We start from the raw sequence: 13101 nt of genomic DNA, 5'->3' as shown, positions 1-13101 counted from the left end.
GTCTCCCTCTCTCTCTGCCCCTCCCCCGTTCATGCTCTGTCTCTCTCTGTCCCAAAAATAAATAAACGTTGAAAAAAAAAAAAAAAAAAGTCTTCATTACTTCCTTAAATGGTTGAAAGCTCAATGTGCTATCTGCTGTACTGTGGTGAACAGAAAGGCACGGTCCCAAGCTTCATGGCAGCTCTGATAAATGCTTTGAAGGAGATGTCTGTGGGGTATTGAGAAACTCCAACACACCTAGTTAAGGAAGGTTTCCCTGAGGACATGAGAATCTGAGATCTGAAAGAAGATAGAGCATTAACTAGTCAAAGAAGGAGGGCTTTCCATGATGTAGCAACAAGTGCAAGGGCCCTGAGATAGGAAAGAGCATAGAAAAGGCCAATGACACCAGAGTACAGAAGACTGAAAATATGCCACCAGATGAAGTAGGAGGCAGGCCATACAGGGGTATGAGCCTTATTATGATGGCATTTTATGTAGTCTCAGCCTTACTATAGGATTTTGTATTTTAAGTGCTGAAAAGCCACTAAAGTATTAAAGCAAGATTGTAACATCACATTTGTGTTTTTAAAATATGTCTGGGGCACCTGGGTGGCTCAGTGGGTTAAGCTTTGACTTCGGCTCAGGTCATAATCTTGCAGTTCATGACTTCAAGCCCCGTCTCCGGCTCTGTGCTGACAACTCAGAGCCTGGAGTCTGCTTTGGAGTCTGTGTCTCCCTCTTTCTCTGTCTCTCTCTCTCTCTGTCTCTCAAAAATAAATAAAACATTAAAAAATTTTAAATCAAATAAAAACATCAGTCTGGCTACTCTGTGAAAGAGAATTGGAGTTGGGCAAGGAAAGGTGAAAGTCTAGAGGTTAGCATAGCAATCCAAGAGGGAGACATCCTGGGCTGTTGCCATGGAAGTGGACAGAAGTGAATGGATCCAAGAGACGGAGTAAAATCAACAGGATTTTGCAGTGGATTATATTGTGGGGGTTATGGGAAGGAAAATGACAAGGAGGGTGACTCACTTTTCCATTTATACAACTAGATTGATGGTGGTACTGATCCCTGAGATTGATGATTCCCCCCCCCCCGCCATCAGTGCTTCTTTAAAGACAGAAGAGGGAGAGTTTCAGATTAAAGATGTTGGAGAGACAGGGAAGAGGAGCAGAGTCCTTAGCCTTGAAGGAGTCTTGTGGCCCTTCTGAACTAGAAAGAAGGACAGGGTCAAGTAAGCTGCACTCTAATTTGTAACTTCTGAGATGTAACAAGAAGAAAAGTGAATTTTCTCATCTTTAGGAAATGAGGTATACAATTGTTGGATGGTACAGGTTCCTGAATTATCCAGACAAGTTATACTACCTATTCCTGGCAATCTAAAGATTTTAGACCTGCACTACCCAATACAGCAGCCACTAGCTACATGTGGCTATTGAGCATTTGAAATGTGGCTGGTTCAAACTGAGATATATTGTAAGTATAAAATACAAGATTTATTAAACTTAAGTATGAAAAAACACTGTAAAATACCTCAGCTTTTTAAAATATTGATTACATGCACCCAGCAATTGCACTACTAGGCATTTATCCAAGGGATACAGGTGTGCTGTTTCGAAAGGACACATGCACCCCCCTGTTTATAACAGCACTACCAACAATAGCCAAAGTATGAAAAGACCCCAAATGTCCATCAGTGGATGAATGGATAAAGATGTGGTATATATATGCAATGGAGTATTACTCAGCAATCAAAAAGAATGAAATCTTGCCATTTGTAACCACGTGGATGGAACTGGAGGGTATTATGCTAAGTGAAATTAGAGAAAGACAAAAATCATATGACTTCACTCACATGAGGACTTCAAGAGACAAAATAGATGAACATAAGGGAAGGGAAACAAAATAAAAACAGGGAGGGGGACAAAACAAAACACTCATAAATATGGAGAACAAACAGGGTTGCTGGAGGGGTTGTGGGAGGGGGGATGGGCTAAATGGGTAAGGGGCATTAAGGAATCTACTGAAATCATTGCTTCACTATATACTAATTTGGATGCAAATTTTAAAAAATTAAAAATTAAAAAAAGGCTAATTTATAAGAAATAAAATAAAATATTGATTACACACTGAAACGATAATACTTTGGACATACTAAATAAAATATGTGCTTACAGTTAATTTCACCTATTTCTTTTGGCTTTTTTTAATGTAGCTATTGGAAAATTTTACATTATTTGGCTCAACCTATATTTCTGTTGTACAGCGCTATTTTAGACAGAAATTTAGACTAGTGATCCATGATAGGACGCCATTCTACTAGTCGAACCAGGAAGTCAGCTTTCATCAGGCCATTTCACCGGTACCGACGCTCCAACATTCTGGATTATTACTGTTTTCTTAAATCTTTATTTTTGAGAGAGACAGACAGAGTGAGGGCAGGGGAGGAACAGAGAGAGAGGGAGACGCAGAATCCGAAGCAGGCTCCAGACTCTGGTCTCTCAGCACAGAGCCCGACGCGGGGCTCAAACCCTCGAACCCTGAGATCATGATCTGATCCGAAGTCGGACGCTTAACCGACTGAACCACCCGGGCGCCGCAACACGCTGGATTAGTAACCTCATTTCCACAGTCCCCAACTCCAACCCAGTTGGACTACAAGGGCCAGCGTGCACTGCGCGCCTTTAGGGGCGGAACCTGAAGGACCGGCCTCTTTGTGACATCACGTCCGCTACGCCGCGCTGTTCTTCTTTCCCAGGGCGCGCAGCTTGGAGGCGGGAGGGGAGCATCTGGGAGGTGAAGAGGTAGCGGGGTAGAGGGCGCGCGAATGTGGGAGGCCCCAACCCTGCTGGGTGAGCTGCCCTCGGTCTAACTTCCCCAGCCCATATTTGTCCGAACCGGTTGTGAGGATCGTGTCTCCCGCGTGGAAAGGGCGGCTGGCTTCCCGGAAGTGCCGGTGTCCGCCGCGGGTGGGCGCGGGGTGTGTGACCTCACGGCAGCGTCCACAGCACCCGAGGAGGCAGGCGCGCGCCGGGGCTCTGCTTCTCAGGCCCAGAGCCTCTCCCGTAACTTGCACAATGGGTGCCAGTCTATTCTAGAGCTGACCGAGGTGGGGCCGCGGCCGAGAGTATTGAGGAGGGGGGCCTAAGGCGAAAACCTTTTCTCCCCTGGCAGCCGACTCGCTTTAACTTTTCTTTGAAAAGGAGAATTCTTAACGCTCCTTGCACCTGTTGTAATGTGCGATCTTGTGGGCAAAGAAATGCCTGTTTAACTGAGCTATTGTTTCCTATGAAGTTACTCAAGATATAGGAGAATGTATTTGAATTTTAGGGGACCAAGTTTAACAAAACATTCATTTCAACTACTGTGCACGCTCATCCATACAGCCTCGCGAATGAGATGATGCTACAGTTCTGGGCTGCTTCATCTTAAGGAGTTGATGTTACTTCTGGCAAGTTCTGTCTTCCCTGGCTATTATAGTTGGTGGTATGTGCCTCTGGTTTAATTTCAGGTTGATGCCTTGTGATGCCCGTCCCTCCCCACCTTCCCACCTCCCTGAAATGAGAGGGGAAAAGCCCCTTAGAAATGGAGGATTCTAGGATCTCCCATGCTTTTGCTTTGGGACATACATGACATGCTGGATCTCTGACTTAAAAGTTACAATTTAGGTCAGTCCCTGCCAGATGATTGTTTTAAATCACTGTGGTCTGACTTACCATGGCTTTTTATTGCAGCAGCAGGCCTCCACATTTAATAGATAAATAAGCATATTAAAAATTTTTAAGAGTTTTTTGGGGCAAAAATCAGTTCCAGTTAGCACCAAACCAAAAATGGTTAGGAGGACTCTGCAGATCAGAACCAGAAGAGAGACGTAATAAAATGCAGCAAGAAAGGAAAGTGTTTGGCCATATTTTGAAGCCTAGGAGGCTGTTTGTGATTGGTTTTCTTTAGCATTTTGCTTTTGTAACCTAGAAGCGTGAGCAGGCTTAGACCATGGTTTGCTAACACAGGCCACCACAGCTTTAAAGCTGCATCAATCTAGTAGCCTCCTTGTTTAATTAATTTGACCCAATGCAGGGGGCTCATAATTTTCAGAAGTTGCATGCATTGGAACTCAAATAAGCCTTTTTTTTTTTTTTTTTAATGCTTAACTATATCCGTCACCATATGATCTCATTTTCTACTAAGAAGCTTTTCATACATTTGAGTCTAAATGGGATCATTGAATGAGCGCGGAGTCAAGAGTAAAAGAACATTTTATAGCAAAGTGGTCTCTCAAATCTGACCTGCTTAATGATTTTTATGCATAGCTTTATATTGCTATTACAGCCCCTCTGCTCCCCAAGGAGCTTAGGACAAATCATTTAGGAACATGAAATGTTCCTTTTTGGAATATTAATCACAGTTGACATTAGTTATGCTTAATATTGTAGCAATTGCTTTTTTAAGATTTTTTTTAATATTTATTTATTATTGAGAGAGAGAGACAGAATGAATCGGGGAGAGGCAGAGAGAGAGGGAGACACAGAATCCAAAGCAGGCTCCAGGCTCTGAGCCGTCAGCACAGAGCCCGACGTGGGGCTTGAACTCACAAACCACAAGATCATGACCTGAGCCAAAGTTTGACGCTTAACCAACTGAGCCACCCAGGTGCCCCAGCAATTGGTTTCTATAAATATTAATCCTCAGAATAAGCCATAGATCAAATACTACTGTTATCCCTATTTTAACAGGTAAACAGAGGATAAGTCATCTACCCAGTATCACACAATTGGTAGCAAAGCGAGGATTGGAACCCAGATAGGGTAACTCGAAAGTCCACACTCTAACACATACTCCTGCAGAGAGAACACTTGACTGGTGAGAAAGCTCTGCGCTTTGTCACTTCTCCCCTCTGTCTCATAAAACATTACAGGAGAAATTTAAGAGTTGTTTTCTTGATGGCATCAGTGGAGTCTTACCAGAGGGAAGTAGAGTCATTCTGCTGGGAGGTGGGGAGAAGGCAGAGAAAAGAAAAATAAAATGTCTGAGAAAGAAGGTGGAAAAGAGCATCTGCCCAGAAAGATAAACGTTGTATGATTAGAGTCTGCCCAAAGCCGGCTAAGGTCTGTAATAGTTTACATGCAAATGAAATACTTTACTTTCCAAATGAAAGTTGGAGTAGTGGGGAATACTTCCCTCTCATGTGCTTTTATTTTGAGTAGTAGGTTCAGGTTCATAGATTCATGTCAGATATCCAACAACAACAACAACAAAAAAACAGCTTTAAGAAAGAGGGTGTCTTCTGGGGCTGATGGGATTTGGGACTTCTTTGATCTCTCCTTAAAAATGAAAAGGGGAGGGGTGCCTGGGAGGCTCAGTTGGTTAAGTGCTCGACTCTTGACTTTGGCTCAGGTTATGAGCTCACGCTTGCTGTGTTCAAGCACCCTGTCAGGCTCTGCACTGGCAGTGCGGAGCCTGCCTGGGGTTCTCTCTCTCCTTCTCCGTCTGCCCCTCCTACCCTGGTGCGCACACGCGCTCTCTCTCTCTCAATAAAGAAACTTAAAAAAAAAAAATGCAAAGGGGACAGGGAAGTAGCAGAACGTGACCCATAGAGCTCCAGGCACAGAAACCTCAGCATGAATGTGGGCGGGCCACCCCGAAAGCCTCCTGAAGCACCCAAGCACGTTGTAGCACCTCGCATTGGTTCTCCTTTCTGACTTCTGATGGTTGTGGTTCTTGATTAGGCTCAGCGCTAACTCAGACCATGTGGACCGCTGATGAGATTGCATGGCTGTGTTATGAGCACTACCAGACCAGGCTGCCCAAGCAGGGGAAGCCTGAGCCCAACCGTGAGTGGACGTTGCTAGCAGCCGTGGTGAAGATACAGCCTGCCACCGACCAGGCCTGTGGCGGCGCTAACAAACCGGTGCAAGGTGAGACCTTTCCACCTCCAAACGCTCCCTCTCCCTGTCAAAGATGGTAGAATTGTTCCTGGCCGTGCCCTGGCTGGGGGCAGATGCAGTGGTGGGAATGTTCCCCTGCTCTCCACCAGGTGCCGCAGTCCTTCCGGTGGTGGGAGTTGGCCATGCTGGAACCACAACCACAGTCCCCGGTTGGGTCAGCCTGTAAGAATGCTCTGGAGGAGTCTGCAGATGTGAAACCTGAGGAGGGGGACCATTCACATTATGAGAGTTCACTTAATGATTCATTCTTTTCCTCTCAGTGACAAAGGAAGTTGTCTCAATGGGAACGGGGACGAAATGCATAGGCCAGTCCAAAATGAGGAAGAGCGGTAAGCCCAGGTGGGGTCTGGAAACCACTGTCCATGTTGTCCTTTCCTTTTCTCAGCAAAGGGGCCGTATGGCTGAGGTGGCCAACCTTAATGTTCCCGCTGACTGTCACTCCAGATGGAAGGACAGAACTCATTTTTTTTTAAGTTTACTTATTTTGAGAGAGAGAAAAAGCGTACGCATGAGTTGGGGAGGAGCAGAGAAAGAGAGTATCCCAAGCAGGCTCCACACTGTCCGCACAGAGCCCAATGCAGGGCTCACGAACCGTGAGGTCATGACCTAAGCCAAAATCACGAGACAGCTGCTTAACTGGCTGAGCCACTGAGGCACCCCATAGAATTCATTTAAAGAATGGAAATAAACTGTGAAAGCAAAGGCCTCCAGGAACATACTTTCTGAGTAGATTGAAAGTTGGCCAATATGTTCATGCTCAAACCAGAAGTCCCCCGGACTTAGCCACCCCACATTTTATCTGAAGCCTCCAAAAGCAATCAAATGGAGATTTGGGCACCAGCAAGAATATGGAAATCCCTTAGAGATCTGGCATCTTCACCTTCTGCTTCCAGTTAGCAGATTCCTTCTCAAGTTTGCTTTCCTCATTTTCCCCGCCTTGCCTCCCGGTTCCAGGACCATTATGGATTGAATTTGTTGAGGTTATATCACCATAAGAGGAAGTGTGATACCAGAGTACAAAAGACTTGGACCCCTGTCCTCCAGATATTTTCCTATAAATCAGTAGTTCTTGGCTATGGGGAGATTTTGCCCCCCAGGGGACATTTGGCAATGGTTGGAGATATTTTCGGTTGTTACAACTAGGGGGAGGGGGATATTGTGCTACCTGCCTCTGGTAGAGGCCAGGAATGCTGCTAAACATCTTACATATCCACAGGACAGACTGCCCCAACAAAGAATTTTTTAACCTAAAACGTACAGTAGCATTGAGTTGAGGAAACTCTGTATTGCCTTTAATCGTTGCAATACTTTCTGACAAAGTCCTCCAGGAGCTACGTGGCCATCCTGGCTGCTGGGGAAACCACTGTGTTCTACTTCTAGGAAACAGGGCCTCTCCATGTTCTATATGTCTTCACTAGTGTCCTGTCTTTGCCACAGGAGACATCCTCAATGATAGCCATGCTGAGGTCATAGCCAGGAGGAGTTTCCAAAGGTAAAGCCACATCCCCAGACAATCTGATTTAGCCTGCCTTGGGGGTCCCAGAATGTGCATTTCTAATAAGCTCTCCAGTAATACTGACCATGTCAGTCTGTGAACTACTCTTTGAATAGCACTGGTCTACACAGTGGTTCTTATGCCCGATGTGCATCAGAATTACCTAGGTTTGGGAAAACCCAGATCACTGGGCCCACCCCTAGAGATTCCGACTCAGCAGGTCCAGATTGCATTTCTAACAGATTCCAGATGATGCTGATCCTGCTGGTACAAGGGCCACACTTTGAGAATCACTGGTCTAGATCATTCTCGTAATTCCAGATTCCAGTGCCAGTCCCATTGGGCTGCAGTAGCTCTTTCTTTCTTAGAAAATCACCCAGCCAGTCTTTCCCTGTATCTCAGTGATCGGTTGTTCATTCTGATAACATCTTGCACCCCATTAGGTACCTTCTGCATCAGCTCCACTTGGCGGCCGCCCTGAAGGAGAATAGCATTTTTGTCCCTGGAACTCAGAGAGGGCTGTGGAAACTCAGACAAGGCATCTTGTTTGTGTTTTTCTCCAGCCATACACCCTGTAAGTATATTCAAGCCTTTGGATTGATGTTATGTTGTCTTTTTCCTTGTGTTTGTCTTATCCATAGATGCATTTCCCAAAAAAGCTCTTCTGACTTAAGTGTAGCTACAGCCAGTGGACAGTGCCTTTTTCTGAACAGGCCATTGTGCCTAATCACTTCTCTACCAAGGAAAGGCTCAGCTCTCAGTTCTCAGCTCGCAACAGGATTGTGAAGCTTAAACCTCCTCGAGGTCTGAACCCAACAATAGGGCTTAGAAGCCCAAAGCCTTGAGTTCTATAGAGATTTATGCTGAAACTCATTCTATTCATTCATTCATTCATGCAACAGATATTTTCTGCTACTTGTCAAGTACACTATGATATACTAGATGTATAGCAGGGAATAAGATTAGCCCCTGGCTTAGCCTCATAGAGTCTTTTAGGGAATGTAGACAGTCATGATTAGTTAAGTTAAATTTTGATGAGTTATAAGGGGATGTTCAGGTGCTGTGGTTGTATTAGGCAGGAAAACCAGGCATAGCCTAGGGGTGGCCACTCTTTTTTTGTCTTGAAAATAATTTCTACCCTTTGTAGATAGCAATTCAGGGATGGCAGTAAAATTTCCTTACCCTAAATCCTTTGAAATAAGAGCAGACTATTGTTCTCTGAGTATTAAACTTTAAAACTAACACATGCATTTTGATCAGATACAGGCACTCATTCTAAAGAGCATAGCTGCCAAGATTTGGTCATAATTCAAATCAAAAATGTGATATAACTTAAGAAAGAATGAGTCTATCAGAAAATAATTGGTTGAGTCAAAGGCCAGAAAAACGACATGCAGAGTGAGGTAGGCAGGGCTCATCCATGCTTAGTTATTAGCAGCAGAAGCCAAAGAACCAAAGGATGTCCAAGAACCAAAGGATGTTTCCTAACTCAGTGCTTCTCAAACAACAATATGCATATGAACCACCCGCAGGTCTTAATAAAATGTGGATTGAAATTCATTAGGTCTGGGATGAAGTCTGAGATTCTGCATTTTTAACCAAGTCCCCACGATGCCAGTGGTCTTGGCCTGTGGACCACACTTTGAGTAGCCAGGGCTTGGCTGATCCCGACGGCAGGCGTAGCCTTATTGTGAAGAGAGAAGCATCTGCAGGTCATGGCTATCCAGACCACATAAGTCCGTGGTCCACAGGCTGGTCCGTAGCCAGATGGGAAAAATCAGGACTATAATGAGTTTTTCAAAAAAGCTAATTCCTTTCCATGTGAAGGTTATAAGATTTTTCTTTTATTTTTAATCATAGTAATTAGGATTTTTAAAGATCTTACTTGATGGAATACAAAGTAATCTATTGATCTTAAAATCTACTGGAAATTTTACTGGTCTGTGAAATCAAAATCTGGAACCACTGTTCTAACTGTCCTGGGCTCATGGGTAATCTTTTAAAATGTGATGTCCACCCATGCATGGTTTGTCTGCAGGAGGAAAGAACACTACCTGGAGAATTTGACTATCTGGCTCCCTTGGCATTTATTCCTCATTGCTAATTGATAATTTGGTGCCTGGGTTAGCTACTTCCGGCCCTTGTGAGTTTGATTAGCATGAGTCAGCCTCTGGAGCTTTCTGAGTGGGAGGTGGGCCCCAGTCAATTCTCCAAAGTCACTGTCACCTTGTGAGACCTCTGGAAGCCTGCCAGCCAGCCTTTCTGGCAACACGCCCACATCTACCTCTTTTGCCTTTCCCACTGTGAGGTTATAAAGACTACAAATGTATTATTTACATGCTTTAAAAAAGCAACACACATTAGGTTAGTGTTTGAAAAAGTAGCTCCTTTTCCACAGGGAAGCTGTGCTTTTTACTAACCTCTGGTTTTCTTTGATTCTGTTTAAGCATAGAGTTAGGTGAGAAATCTCTAACCGACTGCAGGGAAATGCCAGCTATATAATTCACTGCAGAGTCTTTACTGTGAGGACATACACAAAGATCTCCGAGATGGGGAAACTAAACATTTTTGCCAAACGTGTTTAACCATGAAATCAACCTCCCACTTTGCTTTTCCATCTCATGGGATAACATCCCACAAAATGTGCTGGGAAAACTGTGCTCGTTGGGAACCAAGGTTCTTAACTCAGGACGGCTTTGCTCCTCAGGGGACAGTTTGCAACATCTGGAGTCATTTTTGATGGTCAGGCTGGGAGGTGCTATTGGTAGCTAGTAGTAGGTGGAGACCAAGGAGCTGCCAAACATGTAATGGAAAGGAGAGCCCCCACAGCAAAGAATTGTCTGGCCCAAATGTCAGTAGTATGGAAGTTGACAAATCGTGATCTAAACTAGTGTTTTCAGAACTTCCTGGGATGAGAATTACTTGAGATCTTTGTTTAAAGTATTCAGTTTTCCAGATCCTCCCACCCCAGCGTTTCTAACTCACTCTGGTCTCGATAAGATAGAGTCGCAGAGGATTCTTACTCAGGAAGTTTGGACAAGTCTTCCTAATACATCTCAGCGCAGCTGGAAAATAGGATTAAACTCCATTTAAGACAATGGTTCTTCGTAGGGCTCCTGGGTCGCTCAGTCTTAGGTTAAGCTTCCAACTGTTTGTTTTTTTTTTTTTAATTTTTTTTTTCAACGTTTATTTATTTTTGGGACAGAGAGAGACAGAGCATGAACGGGCGAGGGGCAGAGAGAGAGGGAGACACAGAATTGGAAACAGGCTCCAGGCTCCGAGCCATCAGCCCAGAGCCCGACACGGGGCTCGAACTCACGGACCGTGAGATCGTGACCTGGTTGAAGTCAGACGCTTAACCGACTGCGCCACCCAGGCGCCCCGCTTCCAACTGTTGATTGCAGCTCAGGTCATGATTCCAGGGTGATGGGATCGAAACCCTCATCGGGCTCTGGGCTGAGTGTGGAGCCTGCTTAAGGTTCTCTCTCTGTCTCCCTCTGCCCATCTCCCCTGTTCTCTCTCTTTAAAAAAATAAAAAAATAAAAATGAAAAAGACAGTGGTTCTTAAACTTGAGCCTGCATCAAAATGACCCGGAGAACTTGTTGAAACACACATTGCTGGGTACCACCTCCAGAGTTTCCAATTCAGCAGGTCCACTGTGGGTCCCAAGAATCTACAGCTCTCACAAGTTCCTAAGGGATGTTGATGTGGCTGGTCTGGGGGCCTCACTTTGAGAACCACTGGTTTTTAAGGGGTTCCTTCTCCTGCAGGTGGGGATGCCTCCATCATTCCAATGCTTGAGTTTGAAGATCAGCCCTGCTGTCCCGTCAGTAGACGTTGGGCCAATAAGCCATCAGAAGAAGCCAGTGGTAACCCAGAAACTCCTGAAGATGAAAAGAAATATGAAGACCTGGGTAGTCCTGTGACCAAAAAGATGAGGCTTGAACCTGGGATTCCTGATGGTGTGGCTCACTGTCAGAGTTTGGACAATCAGGAAAGTGGTCCAGTCCCACCAACTGTCAGCAGCTCTAATGTCCCCACACAGGAACTGGCCACTGTCGCCGGAAGGGCCCCCAGTGGTGCCAAAGTGGTGGACGTTTATAGAACTGGAGCCAAATGTGTGCCTGGAGAAGCTGGAGACTCGGGAAAGCCTGGTGCAGCATATCACCAGGTGGGCCTGCTCCGGGTGAAGCCAGGCCGGGGAGACAGGACCCGCTCCATGTCCTGCAGTGACAAGTTGGCACGGTGGAATGTCCTCGGATGCCAGGGGGCACTGCTGATGCACCTTCTAGAAGAGCCTGTCTACCTGTCAGCCGTGGTCATTGGGAGGTGCCCGTACAGCCAGGAGGCCATGCGGAGAGCTCTGACTGGGAGGTGAGAGGGCAGGGAGGGGAGGGCTCAAGTGGAACAGTCTTCCTCAGAAGCAGTCTGAGAATATATCCAGAGAGCCTGAAGGACATCCATATGGGGGCGCCTGGGTGACTCAGTCAGTTGAACATCCCACTCTTGATTTCAGCTTAGGTCATGATCTCACGGTTCTTGGGATTGGACCCCATGTCGGACTCTGCACTGACAGCATGGAGCCTTCTTGGGATTCTTTGTCCCTCTCTCTGCCCTTCCCCACTCACACATGCATGTTTTCTCTTTCAAAATAAATAAATAAAAACTTTAAAAGAAATCCATGCATTTTGTTCCAGTGGTTCCATTGCTAGGAATTTGTCCTAAGGAGATAATTAAGAAAGTGCTCAAACATTTAGCTTTGTGTGTAGTCTTTTTTTTTTTTTAAGCCAGATCCACACGCAACACGGAGCCCCAACGTGGGCTTGAACTCAACCCTGAGATCAAGACCTGAGCTGAGATCAAGAGTCGGACACTTAGCCAACTAAGGCATCCAGGCACCCCATGTAGTCATTTTTAAAAAAGAAAAGGAAATGGCTAGCAAGAGATTTTTATTAAAACTAATATTGATGAAAATTTGACTTGGAAATGTTCATGATGTTCAAAGAGCAAGTCAAAAGATACAATAAGTTCATTTTGGTCTTTATGTATTTATTTTAAAAGAGAGAGCACGTGTGAGCAGGGGAGGGGCAGAGAGAGAAAGAGAATCCCAAGTAGGCTCCACACTGTCAGCACAGAGCCCTACTCAGGGCTCAGACCCACAAACTGTGAGATCATGACCTGAGCCAAAATCAAGAGTTGGACGCTTAACCAACTGAGCTACCCAGGTGCCCCTGGTCTTAAAGTATATGTGCACATAGAAAAAAAACTGTCAAAGAATATATACCAAATTATTAGAATGATTACCTCTGAGTTGTGATATTATGGGTGTTTTTTTCTTCTTTGCAATTACTCTTGTCTTCTAATTTTCCTGCAGTACCTATATATATATATATATATATATATATATATATATAGTTAAATTTTTTAAAAACGATCAACATCAGTGTTAATTTTTTAAAAGATAAAAGACAAAGCTTCATCACTGAAGTGTGGTCTCCCTAAAGAAGGGCAGCCAGACCCAATTAAGGCTGTGGTAACTGAGGGCAGGATGAGGCCATGGCTGGAGGGGAAGCCTGTCGTGTCAGATGTGCTGCTCCCCCGAGGCTCAGTCCAGGGAGCAGCTGCAGGGTGTGACCCACTAATTCCACTCCTGGGTACGTACCCAGGAGAAATGAAAA

General features: G+C 45.0%; 1 protein-coding gene across 11 annotated transcripts in view; it reads left to right on the top strand.

The window, feature by feature from the left end:
- Positions 1 to 2622: 2622 nt before the first annotated feature.
- Positions 2623 to 13101, top strand: part of ADAT1 (adenosine deaminase tRNA specific 1) — a 39241-nt gene continuing 28762 nt past the window's right edge. For 2 of the 11 annotated variants that reach the window (XM_040443169.1, XM_040443170.1), the window contains exons 1-6: positions 2625 to 2834; positions 5709 to 5897; positions 6188 to 6256; positions 7365 to 7419; positions 7866 to 7996; positions 11194 to 11797. In XM_040443169.1, the coding sequence (XP_040299103.1) occupies positions 2810 to 2834; positions 5709 to 5897; positions 6188 to 6256; positions 7365 to 7419; positions 7866 to 7996; positions 11194 to 11797 (1073 nt within the window). In that variant the 5' untranslated portion in view covers positions 2625 to 2809. The other 9 variants (XM_040443163.1, XM_040443165.1, XM_040443167.1 and 6 more) reach the window with 9 other exon arrangements.

This window comes from Herpailurus yagouaroundi, unplaced genomic scaffold (assembly GCF_014898765.1).
Source record: "Herpailurus yagouaroundi ecotype Mexico unplaced genomic scaffold, PumYag 190, whole genome shotgun sequence".
Taxonomy (NCBI): Eukaryota; Metazoa; Chordata; class Mammalia; order Carnivora; family Felidae; genus Herpailurus; species Herpailurus yagouaroundi.
Note: the sequence above shows the minus strand (reverse complement) of the source record. Positions and strands in the feature narration are given on the sequence as shown.